Consider the following 27,094-nt stretch of genomic DNA (forward strand, 5'->3'; position numbering starts at 1 on the left):
AGAAAAATCTGCTGGGATTTGTGGTTTCTTTAAACCGGACACACGGGCGGCGGTTTTTAATATTTAAAGTCTTTCAGCTTTCACCTTAAACGTCACATCATTCCTACGACGTGATGATGATAATAATAATCTTTAAGATGTAAAATCAGGCCTTTGAATCTGGTGCAAACCAAAATGACTGAAATCAGAAGCTGTTTCTCTTCTCATTTTTCTCTGAGGTCATTCGAGTTTCAGTGATTCAGATTTTCTTTTTCCTGAGGACAACAACACTTGGAGAAAGAACTTCTGTAGGTTGTAGTTTTAAACCTAACAGGGAAATGATCACACACATTTATGACTCATCTCTCTGAAAGTCCAAGCAAGGACTAACACATAAGCCCCTGCTTAGGTCTGCACAGACTCAAATCTGCATTCACAATTATTATACAATATCAGTTGAAAGCATGAATATGCTAAAATAAATTGTGCTTGATTATCTAGCTACAGCTGGAACAAATGTATTGTGTGTTATGATTCCTGGTTTCCTTTTTTATTGCATTTTATGCGACGCAAAGCAGTGCACTGCTGCAAAGTGCAGCGTAAGGGAAATACAGTTTCCAAGTTCTTTCCTATAAATAAATGCTTTAAAAGTGAGGTGTGCATCGGTGTTCAGCCGCCTTGAGTAATTACTCAGAAGAACCTGTTAGCTGTTCACCACACTTAGGGTTTTATAGCTCCATCTGCTTGCTGTTTCCCTAGCTATAGCAAACTGCTAACGGGATCTTTTATGGCCATCTTTCAAAAATGACTTTCTCTGCTTCACTCTTCCATTAAGCTGAGGTTATATTTGGCAGGAACATGACCAGTACCTCCGTAGGAGTCGATGTGTCTCATTACTAACAGTGATCAAATGTGCTTTGTCCTCTCTGCCTCTGCAGCCGACTAGCAGCGATAAAGAGTCGCGGGAGGGCTGGGTGAAGATCGACACCATTGCTGCTGATAAGAGCTTCTCCAAAGTGGAGCCTAGCTCACCTCACCAGTACCAACCCAACCGCTACAGCCGCATTAACGTTAAAACGCGAAGCTTCGCTCCTCTCACACGTGGCGGGTAATCAGCGCTGCGCCGTTTTCTGTGTCTTCTGCTCCCTCTGTAAAACAAAGAGTCTTTAACATTCCCGTCTCTGCGTGCGACCTTGGTTTCAGGTTCGTCTTGGCAATTGTGGACAGTGGCGCTTGCGTTTCCCTCATGGGGGTGTCCATCTTCTACCGGCGTTGTCCAGCCACCAGCCTCCACTTGGCGTCCTACCCGGCGACTCCCTCTGGCGCAGAGCCGACCGCTCTGGTTCCCGTGATGGGGAGCTGCGTCCCCCACAGCAGAGCGCAGGGCGGGACGCCCCCTCGCATGCACTGCAACGCCGAGGGCGAGTGGATGGTTCCCGTCGGAGGATGCGTCTGTGACAAAGGATATGAGCCGAACGTCAACGGATCTGCCTGCCTGGGTGAGTTCAGAGGCCTGTGGTGAGGTTAATTACAGGCTGGGAAAACTCACAGGCTGGAAACAAGCAATTCTCTGAAGAACCTCAGCAAAGCCTGGAAGATCCTTTTGTGTTCAGAGTGAAACTGGCTTGCAATTAATGGAATCTTGTTATTGGAGTCGCTGCTGGGTGAAGGTCGGCGCTCCTGGCAAAAAAATAAAAAAAAATGCACGGCGCTTTGTTGTAAAATATTACTAGGCAAGTCCACGGCTTTCTATAAATGAAGGATCTTCTGGCAAAGATGTGCATAAAGTGCAGACAGCTTCTATTCTAAATAAGCTACATCTTGCTCATGTTGTAGTAACAACAACAACAAAAAAAAAAAACTCCTCACCTACTATTGTTGGTCCAGGTCTCAGTTGCTTTGAACTTTTAAAATTATAGATTAATGTTTGGGGACATGCTATTTTCTTGTCGTCATTGCCTGAATTGTGAAGAGCAACGTACATCTTCGATTCTTATTTTTCACATTTCAAAGAACACCTGTAAAACTTTAATAAAGCAAAAAAACATGTATTTCATAGTGATTGTTAGAGACACCGATAAGCTTCATGGCGAAATGTGCATTACAGCGTCGTGTCTAGATATTTCAACTTCAGCATTTTTGTTGGAATATTTTCTTCAAATAGGCAACTTTTCCAGAAAATATTAGGAGTTGTAATTATGTCAACAATTATTTCTTAATCTTTGAGACAATTACAGTGCTTTAAAAGCTAAGAAGTGGCAATAACAGTAGTGTGCATATAATGTTTCAGTTCATCTTTGGAGCACAGGGTGCAGGCTTATTTATTGTTTTGTATTTTCAGATCAGTAATAGCCAATCGTGTCTCCACGGCGGATAAAAAGACAGATGCGATATCCACACAATTTGATAGTTTCACAAGATCTCGATTCTTTCCAGCACAAGTTTCTCGTTGGGCATTTTCATCAAAGCAGCCCATTTGCAGTTGTAAAAATTCCTCGGCCTTATAAAAGTGCGGAAGCATAAAAAGCTGAACATTCCTCCACCAAAAGATCCTCGCTCCCTCCACACCACATTCTGACATCATCTCAGTCTCTTAAGCTTTGCCGACCTGAAGGTGCTCGGATCTGGATTTTGTGGCTGATTTCTTGTTTCCGTCTTTGCCAGCGCTTCGACCTCCGCTAATTTTGGCTGATTCCACTTTCTGTTGCCGGACTGAAATGTGAGAAAATGTACATTTCACTCAAAATTGTTTTCATAAGCTTTCCTGCCAAGATATTTATTATTTTTTTCACATTAAGAACAGAGGAAATGCCACTCTGCCTTTCTTTCGCTTCACATTTGTGTTTTACTTTGCATTGATCTCATAATATTGCATCTGTGGTTGAAGCACAACAAACTGTGTGAAATTTCAAGACGTTGATAAAGTTTTGTTTTTTTTTTTTCACTCTCGTAGCTGTGAGCTTAATAGTTTATCACGCCGTCGTTTCCTGATAGAATAAACGGTCTTGAAAGTCTTGTGTTTGTGATAAATGTTGCCTAGAGTGGAAGCAGAGATGTGACAAAGACCTCCTGTTCCCACAAGGTGCTCCTTCTCCTTACGGGTAATCCAGCCTTGACGTGTTGTGACATTGCCTTCTAACTGTCTTTGTGCGAGTTGAGCTCATTTGAATTCGGGTGTCCAAGGATCCGCGCTCGCAGTCAGTCAGCTGTTTGGATCAATTTTTTATTTTTTTCCCCTCCCTGTCAGTTTTCCTCTGTGTTTTTTCCTGAGTTGCGGAGCCTGTTGATCAATACTGCTGTCGCTCTGATGCACCTCTGTGATTGATGAGGAGACCAGAGGGAATTGAGGGCAGGCAGGATGAGGCGGGATGAGACGAAGAGACAATATCCTCTCCATGCGGTCAGTAATCACTGGAGGTTTTTCATCCAGAAATACAGATAATTTACTGTCAAAGTGGGATTAATGGATCAAAGGAAGAAGGGATGCTTGTACAGCCAAGAGACAAAGAGATTAAGAAAAGGTCAGAAATGGTAAAACTGGTTAAGGAGCACTTTACACTTCTCGAGATGTGTACGAGTAAGGCAGAAAAACTGAGACGTCCAGATGGACAGGAAGGAATATATATGAAGAGAGAGTGGGGAGGGGGGAGGGTGAGAGGAAGAAAGGGAAAGAACCGTAGTGGGAGGGAAGTGACACATTTAGGTCATGGCGATGTAATGGCCACTCGTCTGTGAACAAGTGACAGAAACCGCAGGGGGAGAGAGTGGAGGAAAACTGGGGAGAGACTGAAAGATAGGAGGATGCAAGTTAATGACTTAAAGAACTGAGCAGGCAAAAAAAAAAAATGTAAAGACGAGGAGGAGAATTTGGAGAGTTGCTGTGTGCATGTGAGTTTATGTCACTGCGGTGCTGATGTTTGCTCGGTGGAGGCCTTGGGAATACAAGGACCGGAGTCAAAAACTGCATCCTTGCAGGAATTTCACCAGACGTAGTTGCTCAAGTCTTAACTAACGGTTAATCTTCAATCCTGCCAAGTCAGCTGTGAAATGTGTTTGCGCTCTTTGCCTTTGCATCTGCGCTCCGCCTGCCGCTTTGTGTTCGTTGCATCTGACTGATGTCTGCTGACAAACCGGCCCTTGAAAAAGCTCGGCCGCTGCAGCGAAGACCTCCGGCGGCCGTCTGCGGCCGTCCCGACGCGTTGCTGCCCGCGCCGTGGTCGCTTGGTGTTCCAGTTTGTGTTTTGTTGATCACCTCACTGACTAACGACGGAGGCCGGCGTCTGGTGCATTGTTGTCCTCTCTGGTTCCACGGGAATGATGAGGCAGCAGGAAGACGGTTAACTGGAAACGCAAAGACCAAACCATCGTTCCCAGTAGAGACGAGTCCCAGAGTTTCCTCAATCAGACATCTTGTTCCTAAGATTCAGATTTAATAATAAGATTTTTTTTTTGTCTAGATGTTGTAAATTAAACAAAAAGTGTTTTTTGGGAGGGGATGAAAAAACTTTATCATCAAGACATAATTCAAATCTTTATTTTTGCACAACTACTCATATTTGTGGTGACTCTGGAATCTTTATTAAAGTAAATCTGCTATTTTTATGGAAATTATGGCATAACAATAAAAATTAAAACTTTTTAAAATAACAATATAATAGCAGTGTCCAAGCCTTTTGTCACCTCCTCGTTTTAAACCTGTAGCCTATTTGCCAGAGGCATTTATGCGTTACTCTTAAAGCCGTTCCAAAGTGTTTAATTATTAGCTGTAAATGAAATATGTTAATTTTCTCAATGCACAACACAAGAAACGCCAAAGCGAGAGACTGGCACATTTTACTCAAACTTTAACCACAGCTGCAAAAAGACCTGAAAAATATCACACAGGAAAAAAAAAAGTAACATTTGTTTTTATTCAGTGTAGAAAAATGAAACCACGTGAAGAAATAATTGTTTCTCATGAAAATCAAGGAAACTGGCCCACAGCATCATAGATCCTCCATCATACTTAAAAGTGAGTGAACATGAAGTGTTTTCCACATGTATATTTTTATTCCATCCCAAACATGCAGTCTCTTTCCCAATGAAGAAAGTGAACTCAGTATGAAGTAGATTAGAGTGTTTGCTCTTCAAAAGCCTAACCCTACTTTAATGCATTTTACACATTTTTAACCTTTAGCTTTTGAAAAGTCTGGACCCTGTCTAGAGACTCCATCACAGCTTTTCAGTTTAATTTCATGTGCCCAAAAACAAGACTGCCAGCTGGCTGCCTAAACAGGCCGAAGCAGCGGCAATTTATTTTCCTGGGTTTTTTTTCCCCCTCGTTGGAAAAATGTCCCCGATTGGATCAGAAGGACAAATCCTAGAGAAAACACAGAAAGTACAGCTCTGACTCTGTAGGTGGCAATAACGTGAACATTAATTGGCAAGCCGCCCTGACTCTCAAATTACAGAAGAGCAGCACTCTAAATATAACTATTGAGATTCCCAAAACAAAACTGTTGCTCATTATTTCTTTCATGACTCTCACGCATTAATTTTGTCACCGCATGATACAACTTAATGGCCAAACAGTCAGGAAAATGTGAGCCAGACAAATAAAAAAAAATAAATAAAAAAATGACAAAACAACTCGAATGCTCTTGTGGTTTCTCGTACACAAAACAATGCCGGTAATGCACAACGCAGGCAGTTAAATGGTTATTGTTCCCAGCATCTCATTTATTCATGTTTACGCATATTAGCAAAAAGAGGTTGAGTTTTCAGTCGAAGCCTAATCCCACCAAAAACGTGTCGTTTCCATGCGAGTGCGAGGCGCGAACTGTCTCTGTGAGCGCTGCTAGATTTTAGGAATAGATTCCTTTCATCTCCAATGGCGTGGACGCATTCCAAGATGGCAGCATTTAGGGCTCAAGTCGTGAAAAGAATAGTCCAGAAAGCATGAGACATCATTTTCACATGTCCAGATCTCGACTCCTTTGAGAATTGTGTAAGCCTCTGTTAATCTATCACATGCTTCTTGATTCTTCTGGCGTCGTAGTCACAAAAACAACAGTTGGACTGATGATAAATTGAGACGCTGGCTGAGACTTTGGACACTTCCAAAAAACACAGACAGCATTTTTGCAAACAGATGATTAAAAAAAAAAAAAAAAAAACTCTTTTAATTTATTCTAAGAACTGTTGATCATATTTAAAAGAACACCCGAATTGTGACTGATCGGTGTGACATTCAGATGTCAGAAATTTGCTTGTAAGTCTTTAGAAAAATTACAGAAGATGATTGCGCCAGCAGCTGCCTGCTGGCTTTTAATAATTTTCCTGCCAAACAGCGTAAGGATGAGTTGGCCTTTTGACATTTTCAGCCCAAATGTGAAAGGGAGAAGCAGGCAGCGCACAGAAACATGACATGATTGCACCTGTTTGGTACAACATGAAACAGCTCTTCAGTTTTTTTTTTTGCTTTTTTTTTTTTTAGCCCCCCCTCTGAGTTGCTTCCTCCTGGCGTCACATCGTCCTCTGACAGACGTCGTTTATTTGATTCCCTGTAAGCTACAGATGAGGATTTAGGACAGAGATTAGTGCCAAATGCCAAAATGAGCCTCGATTTCATTCGCTGCAACATGCTGCTGTTTGCGAGTGTGACCTGAAATATCCCACATGTCAGACTGTCCTGATTTGCCAACGAAGAGAGGTTAGTCAGCACAAATCTTCATGGTGTATGTCCGGAGGTGAAATCAGAGGGGTGGTATGGTGCTGTAGGAATGTCTTTCCACACACATTTTTAAGGTCAAAGATAAATCCACAAAGCAGTTTTCATATATACCAGGTTTACAATTATTCCATGTTTCTAGATAGTGGCTCTCAGTTTGCTCAAGTCCCAAAGACAAATTACTTTGCATCCCAAAGACATTAATCAACATTGACAAGTTGATTAATGTCAATGATCTTGTTTCTCTCAAAAGCTTTTATATCTGGGCATGATGGTTTGCTTTTTGAGTTTTTTACGACAGGTTCTAGAGTTCAAGGGTTGATTACTTTTCCCTTTGGTTCTTTGGGTCTTCTTGATTTTGTTCATAGCTCAATATTATTAGCAAGTCTTTTCAGGACTAATTTCCGAAATAAGTTCTTGCTTTGGGGCAAAACACGAGCAAAGCAATCAATGAAATAACTGATCAATGTTGACCTCTGGCTTGACCTCGCTGCAGGACGTTTCCAGGCCAACAGGATGATTGTGGTTGAACATGCATAGCCAAACCAAATCAATCGCATGTTGGGGATTTTATTGAGCATACAGCAGTGTCAGAAAAAGGTCTGTGATGTTTACTCTAAAGTAAAATGCTTTAAATTATGCTTCACAGACTTCTTAAAGGAGAAATGATGGCAATCAGGATGTGTGTTAGCGAGGTTTAACATTTTTAAAGTGCATCTTTTAGGCTAAAATATGACCAGATCTCGATTTTATTATGATACCTGCTGCTTATCAATAAGGGTTTGGGAAGAAGGTGAGTTATGTACATAAACACTGTGATAGAATCCAAATTGATGGATTATTTCCTGTTTTAGTTGTTTAAGGTAAGAAAATGCTTATTGGTTAAAACCTCTTTGTCAAGCCTGTGCTGTTTTTTTATTTGCTTTACTTACAGGTTTTAGTTGTTTGATAGTTTTGTTATGTGTTAGGTTGAAATTATCTAATCCTCAAGACCAATGCAACCACACTGAAACCCAAAGAAACTGAAATATGCAAAAAAAAAAAAAAAGATATAAAGAAATGTCACCCAAAATTTCAACAACAAAAAAAAGATAGAAATGTGTTGTGTTTTGGTAATAGTTATTTTTCAAAACTGAAAAATAAATGACCCCTTACAGGACTCTGGGCAGTCGACGCATGCTGTCTCTAAGGCAATACAGTTAAAACAAGCTAATCCTAGCTCCAGGATAAATCATGTAACTTAATCCGGCGTCTCTCCTAAAACCTCAGATAAACGTGTTTAGAGAAAGCAGTCGTGAATGTTGCCAGGGCTTTTGCTCTTGGCTGCCTAAGTGCAGAGCAGTACAGATTACAAAAAGGACACCGTGAGCACATAACTTCTTAGATGTGCGGTCAGTTCGCGCTTTACTTTCTTCACAGTCGATGTTTTCCATTGCAGCTGTCAAAGCTAAATATATAAAGAATGTCATGGTTTGGATGTGTCTGTCTGTGGCGCAAAGAAAGTCATCGAGTGACAAATAGGTTTTGATTTTTATTGTGTCTTGTTCACAGAGTGGACGAATGTGTTGATTTTAAAATAATTTGCATCTAAATGGTGTGAGTGAGCGCAAACAGAAAACGGGACAGCGGATAAACGTCTACATTAACAGTTTGTCCTGCTCTGCAAAGTTCTGGAAACACTAAAACTGGTCTGGCTGGGAAATCTCTCAAAGAAGTCCAAAATCCACCCTGTGTGCCTCCAGGTGTTATTTCAGGAGTGCAATGCAGGAGGGAAGAGACTTCAGAAGTCCTCTCAAAAAGTTTTGTTTGATCATGCAATAAAGAGAACTGCATGAATCACCAGTCCTGTGACCTTTGTAGTGATTTGCAGTCTGTTGTTTGTGTGTTTGGCTAACTCGCTGCTTTCCCAATTTTCCCTGTCTGCATCTGTTTTCTGGAAAAACCCCCGTTTGAATGTGACGACGCAAAATTTGCATGTCGTTGGCAGCCTGAGCGATCTTAACCAATCAGAATTGGCGGCAGTTGTGGAAATTCCTGATGCAGAAATGATTTCGGCTTACACAGATCTGACTCAGGTCCACTTATGCTCACTCTATGTACATTTCTAACGTTGTCCAGCATCGATGCCCCTCATGCTTTCAGTGCGATTCTTGAGTTGCTGTGGATCTGGCAATGCAGCCACTAGAGGGCAGTTCTGAGCTTCTGAACCCAAAGGAAACTTTAAAAAAAAAAGACCAAACATGGCAATGAAGGAAATTATGATGATGTACACTCAGGAGGAGACATAAAGAGTACAGTAAAGGTGGTACATCACAGCCATTCTTGTCATTGTGTCTTTTTTTTTTTTGCTGGTTTGATGTGAGCTTTACTACGCCACATTTTCACCATGATCAACAGCGAAAACACTCTGTTTGTTAGACACAAGACTTTGTATATGTCTGCATATCTAAGGTTGAGCATGAACAGGACTCGAAATGTTTATTTTTTATTTTATGTAATGGCTGCAATACAAATGTCAAGTTTATTTGCGTCGCACATTCTCAGAAACAAGGCACTTCAAAGTGCTTTACATGGTAAAAGCATTTTATAGACATCAATTATGAAACGTGAAATATGTTGATCGATGTTAGCTAGCTTTTACTTTGAGGCAATGAATACAGTTTGAGTTTTCAAAGCTCCCTCCTTTATAAACATGTCACAATTTGCTGTTTTGTCTTACCCCTTATGAAAAACGTATTGAGTTCTTTGTTTTGCTTTGTTGTGCTGGAAGCCTTTTCATTTAGGCTGATTTATTTGTGAGCCACCAGAAGGGGGCGGCAGTCTTAGCAGCCCATCATCTCCCAAAGTATTCAAAGCAAATTTGAGACAGAGAAGATAAGAAGGAATAACAAGACATTTTTGAAACAATTTGCTACATTCTGGCAGCTTTTCCTCTGATTAACCATTTTGTAAAACAGCATCTCTGTGACGTTTTGCCGCATTTAATCGTTGCCGTGTATCTGCATGTCCGCTGGCCACTCCTCGAGCTCTGAAGCATTGACTGGTTTTTAATCAGCAGCTCAAGCAGCAGATGATAGCCGATGGGTTGTCAGACTGGGCAGAAGGAGCCAACACACCCATTCAAGGACTGGCAGGGAAACAAAATGTAAATGGTGGAAACCGGAGAAGAAAAAGCCGAAGAGTCGACAGCAACAGGACTTGAGATGACAATTTTGCCTCGTAAACATGCATTTTCAAACAGATTCTTCAGATAAATGTCCCCCCAAGTAGCTCAAAAACTGCTTGAATCTGAGTTGCGCTTGTTTAGACCAACCACATGCAATTTTTTTTTTTTTTTATTAGCTCATCATCATGAGCTCCCGTCATGATGATGCCCTGCTCCTCAGAGGGGATAATAGAATGGTCTGAATATACTCAGTATCGCGCTACAGAGGGTTTATTTCATAAATTACGGTTCAAAATGTTCTCATCTATCCAGGACAGAAGCAGCACACAAAGGGGGGGAAAAGAGGCGTAATTTTGCTCTTTGGAAACTGCAGATTTTCAAAAGTTTAATGAGTCCAGATCTGAAGTAAATATCCCAGTGAAAGGAATTGCTGCAATTATGATAATTTGCATTTGCTAATCTTTTCTTTTACATGGATGTTTGCTTGACAAAGACTGAGAGGGCCGTTATTCAGTTTGTGGGAAGTCCTTCTTTGAAGATTCTTCTAACGCATTAATTCTCCTCACCGGACTGAATGCGACTCGCACAAGAGAGCAGAAATTATTTCTTTTATCAGCACCTGAATGAAATGTTCAAGCTCAAACAAACAACACAGCTTATTTGTGTGAGGAAATCCAGAAGGAGGCAACGGCTGTTTTTTTTGTTGTTGTTGTTTTTGTTTGTTTTTTTACTTTTTACATTTGGGAGCGTGATTCTGGAGCTCAGACAAAAAACAGAGGGCAGAAACGCTTCAGCTGAGAAGACAGGAAGTCAGAAAGACGAGGGCCGCTGAGAAAAACTCAAAGGTCCTTGTAGGTGGGCAGGTGCGGACTGGACTCTCCTGCTGCGTGGTCGCATCTGTGATGGAGCTTATGTGATTGTGTGCGTTTTTGTTTTTGTGTCAAAGAGCAAACAAGAAGGGAAAAAGCGAAAGAGAGAGAGAGAGAGAAAGAGAGATTAGGCTGGGAGCCAGAAGAGGGGAATGAGTGCATGAAAAACGGACTAGAAGAGAGAGAGAAATTGGGTCACTGATCTACATTGCAGTGTATTATGTTGACATCAACTTACTCACCTCGCCGCCATCTTTTTTTTCTATTTTTCAATTTATTTTTTTTCCTGGGGAGAATAATTTCATTCTTTTTTTTTTTTCTTTTTTTTTTTTTTTAGTTTGGTGTTCATCAAAACAATCATATTCAGTTGGCTGTTTCTGACCGTTTCCTCTGTTATTCTTCAATGCATTTTATTACGATCACATACAACGCAACATCAGATTAACTGGAACAAATATCAAAGTGCTCATAGCAGCAGAATAATTAGCAAATATGCCATTATTTTAGCTGTTTATATTAGTTTTACTTTATCTGGTTTCTTTAAGCACAATATTTCTTCTTTGTTGTGAGCGATTATAATAAAATGTCTGCCTTACAGTTTGTGAAACGGGCAGAAAGCGTGGATGGACGGGCAGAGCTGGGGGGGAACGTGGGGGTTGCAGATCAAGCAGAAGGGCAGAGGGCATGCGTTCTGATTGGCTGATGTAATCAGGTGGATATGAGGAGGAGGTGGAGGAAGAGGGTCGAGCCGCTGCATCTGGAGCGCGTGTTGGCGGCGATGATGAGAGCCTTTGTAGCAGAGTCATGTTTCATGTCAGAGCCGTCCGGGAACGCGTCTGTTAATGTACAGCGAGGAAATAAATGATGGAGGAACTCGGCTCCAGACGCCGACTCTGTTATTGTTTTTCTTGTTCATTTTTCTGCAGCTTCCTCTGCTAACCCGTCGAAAATACGGCTGGAACCAGATCCATGTACAGAAATTTGCACAACTGTTTTTCACTGTCAGATATGAAATCTATGCTTTTCCTGTTTTTGATCAGTCAGGATTACCAAAATCATTTATCATCATTTGAATAATGAGAATTAATACTTAGCTCAAAGTGAATTAAAAACGTAAACAATCTGTGAAACATCAGATGATGATGTCATGGCTTTTGTAGCTTCTGATTCAACTCACGCCGTTAAGCTAAACGGAGACACACCAGTGGCTGCGCTTTGGCAAAACCTCAAACGTATTTTCTCCTTGTGATCAAGAAAAAAATTTGATGAAATCGGCTCGGGCATCAGGTGGACAATTTGTATTTTTTTTTATTTAACCAGGAAAGTCTCATTGAGATTAAAAACCTCTTCTTTGAGAGAGTCATGGCCAAGAGGCAGCAAAAGTTATACAACAATTAGAAGTAGTTTCGAGATGCCTGGGACTGCCATGATCACCTGCTCCAGTAATTATGTGGGCAACGTGGGGATTTCCAGATAAAATGCTCAGGAAGGATGGCGAATGTGCCACCGCAGAATAAAAGCAAAAAACCTTGTGAAGATGCTGTCTGTGCAGCTGGTAAGGCAGTTTAATTAGTAAACACTAAAATGAGTTTGTACTGACATGGGCTGAAAGGCTCATCAGGAAGGAAGAGGCCAAAATGCCCTCAGGAACAGATACCGTAATATTTGAAGGGATGTTTATTAAAAAGTATATGGGTGTGGTTGCATCAAGTTGTGTAGTTTTCCTGTAGGAGAGACCTGTGCACTTTCCAACATATGTGAAATAATAAGGAAAGAACAATATGGGGGAACTTGTTATGAGGACATCTGCCAGAAAGTTAAAGATTGGATGAAAAAAGAACCCAAAGGATGCAGCCAAATTAGTCACAATGTAGCTTAATGACAGCAGATTTAATGGTTTTGAGTCACAATAATATTAATATTAATAAAAAAAAAAAAATCCTGATTTGAGTCCCATGGAAAAAGTCTGTCCAGATCTTAAAATATTCTGAGCTAAGCTACCTACAAGCTCGACTAAGTTGAGGAAAGATGCCCAAAACATTTGAACCAAATCAAAGTTTAAAGGCATATCTAACAAATATAAAGGAAATGTATTTTATTTTCTGAAATTGAAAGATCCTATATACTATATTATTGAGGATTCAAGGTTTGCTTGCAAAATTACTTCTTTTCTGATCTGCACACACTAATGTGCACACTATCTCAAAGACAGACCAACAATCATCCAGAGCATTTATATATGTTATGTTTATGTCCCATTTTCCTCTTGATGCCAAAACTACATCATACTCTGTGTAATAAATGAGATTTGCGTTTAGAAGGGAATTGCAAAATTAACTCTCTGCTGATATCCAGACTTGTTCAGATGCGTCATCGTTCCTCCGTCCTTCTCTGGCTGTCTGTCTCCGAGTTCACCTCTTCTCTTTCGCCGTCTCCCATCACTCGTTCTCTTCCCGCTGCCTCCCTTTTCCCACTTCACACCTGTTTGATCGCTGAGCAAGCTTTCAGAGACAAGTGAGAACACAGAAAGCCTTTTATCTGTTTATTCATCCCCTCTTTCTCATCCTGCCTTCTTATTTTCTCCTCCCACGCTACCAAACCACCACCTCTCACACACACACACGCGCGCGCACACACACACACACGCACACACACAGGGCCATCCACGCTCATTCAGCATTTAAAGCTTGAGACGTGCTACATGTCTCTGACAAGGTTATATAAATAAGGTCAGACATTCCCTCTCTGCAGACCAGAGACACCAGACACACACACACACACACACACACATCCTTCATCCTCCGACTCAAAAAGTACTTTAAAGCTGGTTAAAAACATATGAGTGGCTCTGTTGGTTACACCTGCGGGTTCTGGTGGTATCAGCCTTCCATTTGCACCCAGCAGGAAGATGCAGCAGAGCTTCTCCAGGTGCAGAGACTCCACTTTAAGGTTACAGACAAAGTGAACCTGTTTTAAATGATGCAGCCTGTAATAGACACCGCTCCAGGCGCTCACACATACCTCCACGCAGACTTTAAAAACAGAAGCAGACCAACCCGCAGGCTGCAGGCTCTGTGTTCTGGTGATCTGAGAGCCGTCGAGGTTCTGGCAGGTTGCTGCAGAAGGTGACGTCTCACTCAGGTCGACCTCGGCTGTCTCACGGTTGACGCCAACAGTTGACCCTCATCGCAGGTTGCTTTCAAAACTGAAAAACGTTGGCGTAGGCAGCAGGATTCGATATTCTGTGTGGGACAGAAATAGTACACGCAGCCTTTGCACAGGAAACTGCTATTCCTATCAGTTTAATTGCATCTCATTGCACCCAAATAGTTACACAATAATTAATGAAATATATCAGTACTAATTCATTCTGTGATAGTCTGATTGTAGGATTTTCTAAATAGTTAAAAACTAAATGCCTCCTATGTTATTTTTGTACCTCAGGGTGACGGTTATGAAGCAATTCAGTTGAGTAAACTTAAATTTTTAAAATCTTTCCTCTTGTCTGTCACAAGACTTAATGATTTTAAATTTCCTGAAAACATTCAGATTGATTGAATAACCGTTTTAATTTACAGTTATTCTCAGTTATTTATCCTTCATAACGTTTGTTCATTCTAATTTGTTATTGATTAATAAAGCTATTTGTAGTCGTGTAATAGAAAACCATAAAGAATGTTTGTCACAGTCTGAGCCCAAAGGGAAGCTCTTATCCAATTAAATTAATATTTTCTAGGAAATGGAGAGACAAATTGAAAAACTGACTGAGGCATCTTGTTCTGTGACATTTAATTTCTTTTTGACAAGACAAAATTGTATGCGTGAGTCACACTGCGTGATAAACTTAAACTTCCACACAGCTATTTTTCACATTTTTGGGGGCATGCAAGTTAACTTTATTTATGTAGCACATTTTGCAGATATGAATCACAAACGGCTTCACAAAGACAGCATGAAAAGAGAAACACAATTAAAGAGGAAAAAACAAACAAACTGAATAATACAGACAATTTAAAACAAGCATCTGGATTTAGGTTAAGGTTGTCTTGACATATTGAATGTGCTTTTCCCCCCCATTAATTAAATATTCTCAAAATAAAGGCAGGATTTTTGTAAAACGTTTTTGTGAGATTATGACAATTATTGATCTTTTTCAAGGTTTTTTTGTTGTTGTTTTTTTTACAAATCTCTGCCAGTTGTGCCAATATATGTGAAGGTTGACTGAACAAGACATGCAGTAAAATTGAGAAGACTGTTCCCTCAGTTTTTGAAACTCATAAATTATTTCATATAATCAGTTTCCTTTTCAAAAAGGTTGAATAATCTGTTTTCCTCTGATCAGAATGAGTGAGGGTGGTCTCTTTGGCCACCGGCCAATCTCTTTGATTATCTACTAATTTCTAATTTAATAATTTTTGATCAAACAAATCAGCCTAACAGCGTTGACAGAGCGTTTATACTGTGGGAAAGTAGCCGATCTTTATGTTAGGCCGGTGCTTTGGGTGTGCTCTGCTCAACCTGAACCACATCCTCTGTAAAAACAATTAAATGACAGAGCAGGGAAAAGCAGCAAACAGCTGTGAACTTCTGAACCAAAGGAAACCACAAGTGGCGCTGAAATGCTTTTAAAACTTCAAAACACATGTTGACAGGACTGACCAAAGCAATAAAAAAAACAACAACAACCTAAAACACCAACATGTCATCCAAACACAATTCAGACCATTTTAGTAAAAACCCTCTAAATACAGTTTGATGTTTTTCTCCTAACAGATACTTTGACTTTTTTTTTTTACTTTTTTTTTATGGAGACAAATTATTGTGGTGAGCATAAAGGGGTTCTCTCCAAACCTTTTTTGGAGTCTTGGTGTCTTCGGGTTGGTTTTATTTCAGTGGTTCCGTCCCAAGACAGGATTCTGCTCTGGATGCACAATCACTATAGAGGTGCTGCACTTGGGACTGGCTCCAGCATCGGTAGGAAATTACCGAGTTTGTGCATAAAACTTGAAATCTCATACTCAGCATTCACAAAACATCCAAATACGTGATCGGTTTGTTTACTTACTCCAGGCTTTTCTTTAAGTACTTCCAATAGTTCAGTGCCAACTCAGCACAAGCCAATGGATTTACTTGAGAGATTAACTTGTCATAGTTAAAACTGCTGATGCACTGATCAGATTTTTGAGTCTAATTTCCAATCTTTTTTTTTTTTTTTTGTAAAGCTCTGATCTGCATGTACGACTTTTAGCCAAACCGATTTCTTCTTAAGAACTACAAAACAAGAACGTAGAAAATCAGGATTCATAGTTTTATTATCTCACCTTCATGTTGCATGTGGTCATTATTTATTAACATCAGTATGTTTGTAAAATTGGACAAAATGATATATCTTCAACATTTATATTACCAGTTTGCAAAATTAGCTTGGCTATTATAACTAAAGCTGTAGCTCCGTGTTTATGGAGAATGCAACTCCTAAATTTGAGATTTCCAAAAAGTTGACAACATTTTAAATCCATTGATTTTGTAACAAAGGACCATTTGAAGCCAAAGGGATAAAACCACATGAAGGCTGTAATCCATTTAGCCTTCCTGTTATCTGCTGAAAGGGTAGGGTTAGCAATAAGAAATGTGCTGTTATTTTTGTGTCTGTCCTTCACCATAACATCAGGAACTTCATTCCTGTTGCCATCTCCAATAAACGCAATGTTCTTAGCTGCTGCTGGTGTGAAGTTGCATTATAAAAATTTAATCACAAGGGGGAGGAGCTTTGGCATCCTTCTCTTGCCTGTGCTTATGACTTGGCAATGAGAATGAAGAATAGATTTTAAGAAATCTTTAAAAAAAAACAGACCAGAGAAATGATCTAGCTTCCTAATTTTGCACAAATGCATCATTTTTCATGATTGTAAATTTGTCTGATACACATATCCATAGCTTATTGTGTTGTTGCTCTGCCCTGCGCTTTTCTTCAAAGCTTTAAGACTTCTGTAGGATTGTGGCTCATCAGGATCAACGACCGCCTTTATTGTATCATTCGTCACTGTGAAAGTACTCAACCATCTTTGTGCCCTTTTCTGTCTCTCCGCAGCTTGTCCTGTGGGCTACTTCAAGTCTGTGTCTGGCTCCAATCCCTGCTCCGTGTGTCCGTCCAACAGCAGAACCAGCCAGGAGGGATCGAGTGTGTGCGAATGTCGCAGCGGCTTTTATCGTGCAGCCAACGATGCCAACTCGACCGCCTGCACAAGTGAGCCTTGTGTGTTTGTTTGTTTATGCCCAACTCTCTTGGAGATGTGCACGGGGCCCCCCCTGGAGTCAAATTGTGGAAATAATCAAGTTACAATTACCAAATCCATCTTGTTTTATGGATTGAATCTACAAAAGACAAACCTGAGAAGTATTAAAGAGCTGTTCTCGCTTAAGAAATGCATCACTGTCGAGCTATTTTATGAGCCTCTTTCAATTACTTTTATACAGGAATAAATGGCTTTGCCAGCATGAAACCTTCCTTGTGTCATAAACTTTTCACCAGACGCTTCAGTCTAAGTATCCCCTGCTTATATTATACATGCCGAACCCTCCTGCTCCCTCTGTTTCTCCTCAGCTCCTCCTTCTGCTCCAGTATCTCTGACATGGGAGTATGAAAGCGGCGATGGAGGAGTCTCCTTAAGATGGCGACCGCCGGTGGACATGGGAGGCCGCACTGAAGTGTGGTACGGGGTAGTTTGTCGCATTTGCCCTTCGCCCACCTTCAGCAACCCAGCCGCATGTTCCTGGTGTGGAGAGGGAGTCACCTTCAGTCCGTCACAGACCAACCTGAAACAGACTAAAGTCACCCTCAACAATCTGCTGACCAGGGTCACTTATCTCATACAGGTACTGGTCCCTGTAGCGATGAAAGATATTTCATTATATAAACAAAAGCTTTCATTTATTAATGAATATCCAATATTAGACAACTTTCAGCCCGGAGTATGATTCCTATGAAATGATGTAAACACACACTGATTTGTTTGTATTGAAATATTTAAAATTTTAGATGAAATCAAGACGACACAAACATTTTAATTCAGATTGCATATCAGTGTTTGTTTTTCATTGCAGATACTGATTTTGGAACAAATATCAAGGGAAGGAAGAAAACAAAAAGTGTTGTGCCTTATTCAACTCTCACCAGCCATTATGGCTATAAAAATGTTGCTCAACAGTAACATACACAGCAGCGTCAATAAATACAAGACAGATGGCAATATGATGGTGAAACAATAAAAACGGATTATGTGCTAATATTAGCTTTGATCCCACGCTCATAGCACAGCAAGCTGGCATAGGAAGTTAGAAAACAATCTGATTTTGACTCATTGCTTCAAAAAATGTAGGATTTTTCTATGATCAATTTATTTAATTTTTTGCCAGGTTGAAAACATTTAGCCAATTAAGCTATTTCAATGTGGACTGTAATAGTGTGAAACACATGAGACTACAGGCCTTTAATATTATCATTGGTAATGTCATTAAATCTAACAGAAAGGAGTTCTAATATTATCATTTGTACAGGTGAGTCTCTGTCCTTTCTAGGTCGTGCTTAAGATGAAACCAACTTGTAGACACAATTCATGTTAGTCACTTAAAACTTTTCAACCACCTGGAAGCTGTTGTTTCAGCCGGATAACCCAGTGACAAGAACTACTCAGTATCTAGTTTTTAATCCTGTGTTAACTTTAGTCACACGTTTGACTCAAAACTCTTGTGCCATTAAAGCAGCTCAGGTGCCATTTGATGCAGACTCAACCCACAGCAAGACTTGTAAAGGAAGTGCTTTGCTGCCACCTAGTGGTCAGGGTGTGACCTACATCTGATCGATGTTCTTAGTTGTATTTAAAATATTGTGTGACAAAGACCAATAATTGCACATAAACGTGTGTTGCAATTAACCTTCAAAGCCACGTTGGAGCACCACACACCTAAATTTTAGCTAGATATTGTGGACTACATTCAAATGTGCAATCTTTATTGAATCCAGCTTCTGCTTGACAGAAAAAAAATATTTTTTTTCATATCTATTTGTAGATCAATTCAGGTATTAAAATATTTCCAGTTTGAACAACATGCTCTAGATGTTTGCTCAACTTTTTTCTGGCCTGCTCCAAAACTCTCGCTCATTCAGCACAAGCCTCTCCTCCCCTTCAAGCTGCACATGCTCCAATTACTGACTTTTTCTTTTCCTGGTTCTCTCTCTTCCGACTGATCAATGAAACAGGTTGTAAATTGGGCTTTAAGACTTTCATGTGAGTGCTGAGGCCTTTTCAGTGTTCACATAAGGAAGATTTTAGAGGGTACGAGCTGAATTAATTTAAAAGCCCCGCATCATCAAATACACACATTTATTATTTAGTTCCACACAGCTCAGTTGGAATCACGACCTATTTCTTATTCATTATGGGGAGATATTTCCCATTCACTGGGATGTGTTGACTTGACATGGTGAATGCTCCGTGGCTGTCTTTGTTTCTCGCGCGTGTCGTAAATGTCAGCGTTGGCTCTGAATGTCACGTCAGAGTGTGTGTTTTCTCCATATTGACAGGTGCAAGCAATGAATGAGGTTTCATCTTTGAGTCCTTTTCCGGCTCGATACACAAGCATCAATTTCACTACCAGCCAGTCAGGTGAGAACGGGACAGAGCGGATGAAAAAGATGAGATGAAAGAAAATGAGAAGCTCTGTGGATCCTGTCTGTGTGTGTGTGTGTGTGTGTGCGTGTGTGTGTGTGTCTGTGTGTGTGGTGGTCTCTGCCCCTCCTCTTTTATCTCTTTCGGTGCTTCAGCCCCATCTTTTCTGCTGCTGCCGCTCTCTGGACGAGGGGTCGCTCAATGTTTCAGCGTGCTGTCAGATCTCATTATGATCTCCGAGTGGGAAGAAAGGGACGAATGAGAGATGGGAAGACAAAGAGACGGACAGGAAGAGAGATGAAAGCAAATGAGTTGGGAGACAAAAGGAAAGCTAAGCGCTGTACAGATCAAGTGCATGATTTTTGTAGCTTTCCAAGAAGCCAATTACGAGAAACTTGAACTTTAATTGATCTAAATTATCCAACAACCCAGTGTAGGGGCCTCAGGAGATTATTGATTACATGCAAAGAAAGTTTTCTGTAGCTTGAGTCGCCTTGCCATCGCAGTGACTGTAACGAGATCCTGCTTGGCGCTCCATAAAACTCCACTTTTAGACGCTCTTGAACATCCCACACAGGTTAAGTAATACTGCCCCCATGTGGTTACGAATCTTTGTTAGGATTTAATTCAGCAACAATGAAATTTGATTAGGTTAAATCATTGTAAGGAAGATTCAGTTAATTGCATATATACTTTAATTAGCTGCAGTCCAGTTCAATTAAGATCAAAACAAACCACTGCTGAGTTGATCCACACAAATACAGGAGTTTCTTAATTAATCTGATCAACACCAAAAACTTAATGTTAGTTTAATAACTTACAAAAGAAAAACTAAACACATTTATGATATGGATTGACTGCACTTAACAGTGATACATTTGAGCATTTATGTCTGCTTATGTTGACAATTATGGTTTGCAGCGAGTGAAAACACAAAAATGAACATCATCAGATGACAGAATGTTACATCAGAACAGCAAAAATAGGATTTTAAATCAGAAATGTCATCCTTCAGAGAGGTATGTCAGAGTACTGTACAGTATATGCACTCAGTACTTGTTCAGGCCTCCTTTTGCATGAATTGCTGCATCAGTGCAGTGTAGCATGGGGGATCAGTCTGTGGCTCTGCTGAGGTGTTAGTGTTGCGTAAATATTAGCCTTCAGCTCGTCGTTCTGCTCTGCTGTCCTCTTATCTGCCTCCTGACAATAACACATAGCTTCTCTGCTAGCCATTCAAAGTGTGATACCATTGTCATTAAAGAAAACGTCAATGTCGCCGTAAAGCTTCTCAGCAGACCACAAAGTGTTTAAAACTTTAGCGATGCTGATTTTCGGACAATTGACCACCACCAGAAACTTCACGGAGCCTCTAAGTTGGACTCTCTGCTTCTCCATTCTTCTACAATTAGTTTCATTTTTGGATTACTAAGCAACAACCATATATTTGTCTCCTCTTCCTTAACGCTAGTAAGTCACCACTGACGTCTCCGATTCAGGGATGGCTTAACACCACAGATGCAATAGTTGTATCACATGTTTTGAATGTGTCTGGCTCTTAAAGCACTGACTCAGCAGCAGTATATATTTTGTGCATTTCCTCCAAAGTCTTGAATTAAAGAGTTGAATTGACTTTACAATTTTCTCAAGGCCTGAGAAACCTGTTGTCTGTGCATCTTTTTCTGCCGTATTTTTTCCTTCCACACATCTTTCCCTTAATATGTTGGGAAACAGTACTCTCTAAACAGAAAGCCCTGACCTTTTGTGACTTACCCTCACTGTATGTGACTATCTGTGGAACATTTTTATAACTTTTTTTATTGTTTTTTTGTTTTTGTTTTTTTGTCTGTCATTGACTTTTATGTTGTCTTTTGCTGAAAGCCATAATCATCACACCAGATATAAAACTGCTGTTGTCTCGCCCACCACAGTTCCCAGTACAGTTCCCATGTTGCACCAGTTGAGCCGAGCCCCAGACTCCATCACGCTCTCTTGGCCTCAGCCGGATCGACCCAACGGAGACATCCTAGAGTACCAACTACGATATTACGACAAGGCGTGTTTGCAAACCAGTTTAATAACTTTCACATGCTTTTTATTTGGCTAGAGAAAATGAACGGGACTTTCTTCGCCTGCGTTCCTCAGGGCTCAGACGTGGACAGTGCCATGACGGTGTACAGCGAGACCAACACGGTGACCGTCAACGCCCTGATTCCCGGCTCCATCTACGCCTTCCAGATCCGAGCTCGAAATGAACGAGGCTACGGCCCGTACAGCAGCACCATCTACTTCACAACGCTGCCGCTCGGTACCTCAACTTGTTATCACAGTAAAAAATAAAAATAAAAAATTGAGTTGCACTTGTGGGATTTCAGCTGATGGACATTGGCACCAGGGCCCCTAGCAAAGCTGAGAGGGATAGTGTGTTAGATTATTGATGGATGGATGGATGGATGGATGGATGGATGGATGGATGGATGGATGGATGGATGGATGGATGGATGGATGGATGGATGGATGGATGGATGGATGGATGGATGGATGGATGGATGGATGGATTTCCTAGGAAGGAAATGTAGTAAATGTAATAATAGTTAGTATTATTTTGACAATGGAATATTCAGGATTAGATTATTTATTTTGCTGCTTTTGTTAGTTGGTTTCACGCTGGGGTTTCTCACGTCCATAATAATAAAAAAAACAAAAAACATTCCTTTTCTTTTTAAAATATACATTTAAAAATGAATTTATACTTTGAAAACTAGACCAGATAATCCCATTAAACATGCTTTTGACAAATTGAAACAAGTTGCACATCATTTATGTTTATTGTACTGTACAAAGCAACTTACATAGACAACTCATAGGGTAACTAAGCACAGGGTACACTTCAAGGGCAAATCTTTTCAGGTGGAAACGCTAAAACTGCGCATTCAAATTGAATGCGTTCGACAGCAGAGGTTTGGATCTGAGCCTGGACTGTCCTGTTGTGTCGCCCACAGAGGAGCATTCACAGCAGATCCAGAACCGACTTCCTCTGCTCGTCGGCTCAGTGATGGGCGGGGCAGCGTTTCTCCTCGTGGTGGCAGCAATCATTGTCGTGGTTGTGTTTCGCAGGTAAGTCTTTAAGAATATGCATTCATGCTTTTATGTTCTCAATTATCAATTATCATGTTTTTTAGAAATTGACATGCTTTTTATTCATTTTGCAGCAAGAGGAGAGAGAGTCCTTACAGCGACCGGCTTCAGAGGTACATCAGTAATCGTGGTGAGTATGTTTGGTTTACTGAAACTTTATTAGGTTTATTTATATGTGCATAACGAGACAAAGACATAATAGCAAAAGATCCAGAAATATCACCAGAACGGCTTAAAACGTCCGCAATCCATCTATAGCTGAATATTTTTTTCCGAATAAATGAAATTAATAATTATTTTTGTAAAGAGTAGATTAGCGATACTCTTAAGGATCATCCCATCATTGGGATAATAAAATCTGTCGGGATTTGTGTCAATAAGTGGCTAAAATCCCTGATTTCTTTCTGTATTTCCAGGTGGTGTTAAGTATTACGTGGACCCGTCCACTTATGAAGACCCCAGTGAGGCCGTTAAAGAATTTGCCCGTGAAATAGAGCCTTCTCACATCAAGATTGAGGAGGTGATTGGTGCAGGTTGGTTTGATGTCCTCCTAAATCTCTCCTGTAACCTTCTCAGCTCCGGCTAACTGGTTTGGCTCTGCCCCCGTTCAGCCCAGTTTGGCGAAGTGTCTCGTGGACGTTACCGTCCTGTGGGCCGCAGGGAAGTGCTGGTGGCCGTGAAGACTCTTCGCTGGGGGGCGTCTGACAGAGAGAAGGGCATGTTTCTCAGTGAAGCGGGGGTCCTGGGACAATTTGATCATCCCAACGTGCTGAAGTTGGAGGGGGTCGTCACGCGCACTCCTCCGGAGAGGATCATCACAGAGTTCATGGAGAACGGACCACTGGATGGTTTCCTCAGGGTGAGAAAAACGTCTCCTTTTTTCGTTTGCGCCATCGGACTCCATGCTACAACTCAGATGTTCTGTCCCGCTTCCTCTGCAGGAGAACGAAGGTCAGTTCAGTGTCCTCCAGCTCGTTGGGATGCTCAGGGGGGTTGGTGCCGGGATGCGGTATCTCTCCGAGAGAAACTTCGTTCACAGGGACCTGGCTGCCAGAAACGTGCTGGTCAACTCCAACCTGGTGTGCAAAGTTTCTGACTTCGGCCTCTCCAGACTCATGAGGGGTCTGGATCACAACATGCCCACGTACACCGCCTCTCTGGTGCGCTCCGAGACCTTTGTTTTCATTTCATTTGACTTCTTTGATTGGTGATTGTCAGTCTGACTGTCTGGCTCTGTTGTCTCTATCAGGGCAGTAAGATTCCAGTGAGGTGGACCGCACCAGAAGCTTTTCAACATCGAAAGTTCAGCACAGCCAGCGACGTCTGGAGCTTCGGCATACTGATGTGGGAAGTGATGTCCTACGGAGAGCGCCCGTATTGGGACATGAGCAACCAAGAGGTGAGGATGGGACTGTGACCTAAGCGGGAACTTGGTGATTGGTGAGCATACTGCATACTCACTGCAGTCCAAAACCGTGCAGAACTGCTTTCCCCCCTGGGAAGGTAGACCGTCTCCAGAAGTCCTAGATTTATTACATTTAAACTCATAGAGGGTTTGCAGGAATAATTTTTGTGCATGTTTCTACTTTTTTGCTTGTTTTTGCTATTACACAAACATGCTGATTCAGAATAAATGTGCTCCCTTTCTCCCTGCTTCTTGAATATTTTAGTAGTTCACAAAATGCCAAAGGGCTAAAATCTCCATAGTGTTCCTCCAAATGCTCTTACAAGCACACGTTGACCTTTTCCGGGAGCCCCGTCTCTCTTCATCTGTGCGTAACCTGTGCATTCGGTGCCTCTGGGTCTGCAGGTGATGAAGGCGGTAGCAGATCAGTATCGGCTCCCTCCACCTCACAACTGCCCCCCTGCCCTCCACTCCCTGATGCTTCAGTGCTGGCAGGCCGAACGGGGGGAGCGACCAGGCTTCGACCAGCTCCTCTCCTCTTTGGATCGGCTCATCAGGCACCCTGCATCCCTCAAGGCCGAGCCAACTCGGTGAGGCAGCAGCAGCTTCGAAACACACGCCGGGCAATCTGCGTCCGCAACAATGCATCTCAATCTCTTGTTTTTGGCCTTCGCAGGAGCTGCTCGCAACCGCTGCTCAGCCCCACGCCCACAGACTTAACGGCAGTGGTGACCGTCGGCGATTGGCTGAAAGCGCTGAGGATGGAGAGATATCAGGAGGAGTTTGACCGGGCGAACATAGACACGTTAGACAGAGTCAGCATACTCACTATGGAGTAAGTTCAAGAGTCATTTCCACAATTTCAGGTTGAAAAATATTCAGCAGGTCTTGTGAGAAGTTTGCATGCCCTCGTGATACGTCATAAGATCAAAAGGTACTATTTTCAAGAAGAATAAGTTCTTTAATTGTTATATTTTAACAAAAAAAAGACAGTATGTCAGAAATCTGTCCTGTGTTCCTCAATAATCCACGGAAAACCTTTTTAGTGGGTGTCACAGTAAACAAGCTCTTTTTATAATTGCTCAGCTTCTTTCATGTTTCCCCTGATATATTTAATCATTCAACTTTGGTGATGAGCCACGTTTTTGAGGTTGGACGATCATCAAACTAACCTTCAGGTCCATCTACAGATTCTTAGTCGGATGGTGAGAACAGGTCAAATGTCATTTGTGGAAAAGTTTAGGGAAAAATATTAGACGTTTTTTGAAGTAAACTTGGAATAGTCAAGGTGAAGAATGTCATATGAACTGTAAAGCATGGTGGTGGATGCATCATGATGAGGCTCAGTGGAAGTGGTGCATCAAAGGGGATGCAATAATGATTAAGAAGGACTTCTGCCTCAATTTTCAACTTAGAACAAAATCTAAATTCTGATGGTTTGCACTGGGAAACCATTGTGAGTTCCAACAAGACAATTATCAGAAACACACACTGGCTGATAGTAAGCGTCTGAAATTGCCGACATAAAGCTGAACTGATTGCTTTATGTTGCTAACTGGACTGCCTTTCTTTCTGTGTCTCGTTCAGAGATGTCCAGAACCTTGGTGTGAACCTGCTGGGCCATCAGAGGAAAATCTTCAGCGCAGCCCAGCAGCTCAGGGCCCACCTGACACAGGGCCAGGTGGAGGTCTGAGACCGCAGCCAGAGCACAATCTGTCCCGGTTTCCACCTCCCTTCACTCGTCCTTCTTATTTCATGGGGGCACTTGCAATTAAGCAGAAACGGACAAAGAGGATCCGCTAAAAGCGTCACTCTGAACTGTATATTCTTAAAAAAAAAAAAACCTGATACGCCACGGTAAGGGAAGGCCCTCCCACTGGAAAGAACAGAAGAAAGGTGCACTATGGGAGCTGAAGTCCAGGTCAAATTGAGGTTTGTAAGATTTCTGAAGAGGACTTTAACGTTTCTTTTTTTCCTGTGCTGTTCACTTGTCTTTTCATCATCATTCTTTGTCCCTTCTCGCTGAGACTCTGTCCCATTTCACCCGTTCCAAATGAAGTAAGACAACAAAAAGGTTTTTCTTAAATAATAAAAAGAAAACTCAAGGAGATCTTTCCTCACAAAGAATTGCGTGAAGACAATCAAAGGTTTTGTTATTTTTTTTTTCCTTTTAGTTATTTGTAAAGCTGTATCACTTCCTCTCTACTTAAACAACCAAACTACCTAACAGATTACAGTGGCTGAACTTTGCTTTCAGAAAAATATAAAGTTTGTTTAGTGTTTAAGCAAAAGTGTGATAAACCAACAGTCCAAAGTCAGTAAGTCACTGGGAAAACTGAAATGTTTTTGTATGAACACTCTAAGCCATGTTGTGTCCTTTAAGAAGGCAAATCCAGGGTCTAAAAGAAGCTCCTCTCTTACGGTCCGCGCCGTCCTCGGTGACGGCACACCTCCCCACATCAAAATTTCACCAGAACCGTGACAGAAACAGAAGCCAGCAGCACCGTCTGTGTACATTTCACACGTCACCTCTGTTTCATTCGATTGCCTGAGTAAAGACACCCAGTCACTGGAGCATGGTGAATGTGAGAAGCGGGAAAGACGGAGAAAATCTGATCTGATTTACACCTGGAGGGAGCAAGATGCTTTGTGGCAGTTTGACAGAAGCGTGTGTGTGTGTGTGTGTGTGTGTGTGTGTGTGTGTGTCTGCGTGTGGCTGCGCGTGTGTGTGTGTGTTGTAAGGATGACTATGCTGTTATGTCCACCAGGATTTTTGCTGTAACATGATTCTGTGCGTGTGTGTGGATGCGTTAGAGATGAGTGTGTCAGGCTACACACACTTCTAGCAGTTTATTTGTATGAGGGTTCACCACTATTCTGTAATTGTGCAAATTTGTAAAATAAATATGATTTTATTAAAAAAAGGGCATTGTTTATTCTTTCCTTTCAGTTTGTCTTTATTAATGAAATTAACATGTTAAGTTTTTATGATAACTTTTTTTTGTGTTTAATAGTCATATTGAAATAATTTAGAATTTTCTAATGATGTACAGATGATGTATTAAAGTTTCCTGTGTTATAAATCACAGTATTTAAATCGAAGATAAAGTAAAGCTATTACTCAACCATTTTCCACTGTTCCTGCTATAACACAGCGTCTTC

At 41.2% G+C, this 27,094-nt stretch overlaps 1 protein-coding gene across 1 annotated transcript in view; it reads left to right on the forward strand.

The window, feature by feature from the left end:
* The window catches only part of ephb6 (eph receptor B6), a 59,280-nt gene extending 32,431 nt beyond the window's left edge, over positions 1-26,849 (forward strand). The window contains exons 4-19 of the mRNA XM_015040765.1: positions 918-1,087; positions 1,183-1,478; positions 16,815-16,970; positions 17,328-17,599; positions 19,308-19,389; positions 21,321-21,445; positions 21,535-21,697; positions 22,392-22,506; positions 22,602-22,657; positions 22,944-23,060; positions 23,139-23,386; positions 23,469-23,687; positions 23,777-23,926; positions 24,338-24,522; positions 24,609-24,767; positions 25,520-26,849. Of these exons, the coding sequence (XP_014896251.1) occupies positions 918-1,087; positions 1,183-1,478; positions 16,815-16,970; positions 17,328-17,599; positions 19,308-19,389; positions 21,321-21,445; positions 21,535-21,697; positions 22,392-22,506; positions 22,602-22,657; positions 22,944-23,060; positions 23,139-23,386; positions 23,469-23,687; positions 23,777-23,926; positions 24,338-24,522; positions 24,609-24,767; positions 25,520-25,625 (2,619 nt within the window). The 3' untranslated portion in view covers positions 25,626-26,849. The remainder of the gene's footprint in view (positions 1-917; positions 1,088-1,182; positions 1,479-16,814; positions 16,971-17,327; positions 17,600-19,307; positions 19,390-21,320; positions 21,446-21,534; positions 21,698-22,391; positions 22,507-22,601; positions 22,658-22,943; positions 23,061-23,138; positions 23,387-23,468; positions 23,688-23,776; positions 23,927-24,337; positions 24,523-24,608; positions 24,768-25,519) is intronic.
* The last annotated feature ends 245 nt before the right edge of the window (positions 26,850-27,094 follow it).

This window comes from Poecilia latipinna, unplaced genomic scaffold (assembly GCF_001443285.1).
Source record: "Poecilia latipinna isolate Pla-1442-1.1 unplaced genomic scaffold, P_latipinna-1.0 Scaffold526, whole genome shotgun sequence".
Taxonomy (NCBI): domain Eukaryota; kingdom Metazoa; phylum Chordata; class Actinopteri; order Cyprinodontiformes; family Poeciliidae; genus Poecilia; species Poecilia latipinna.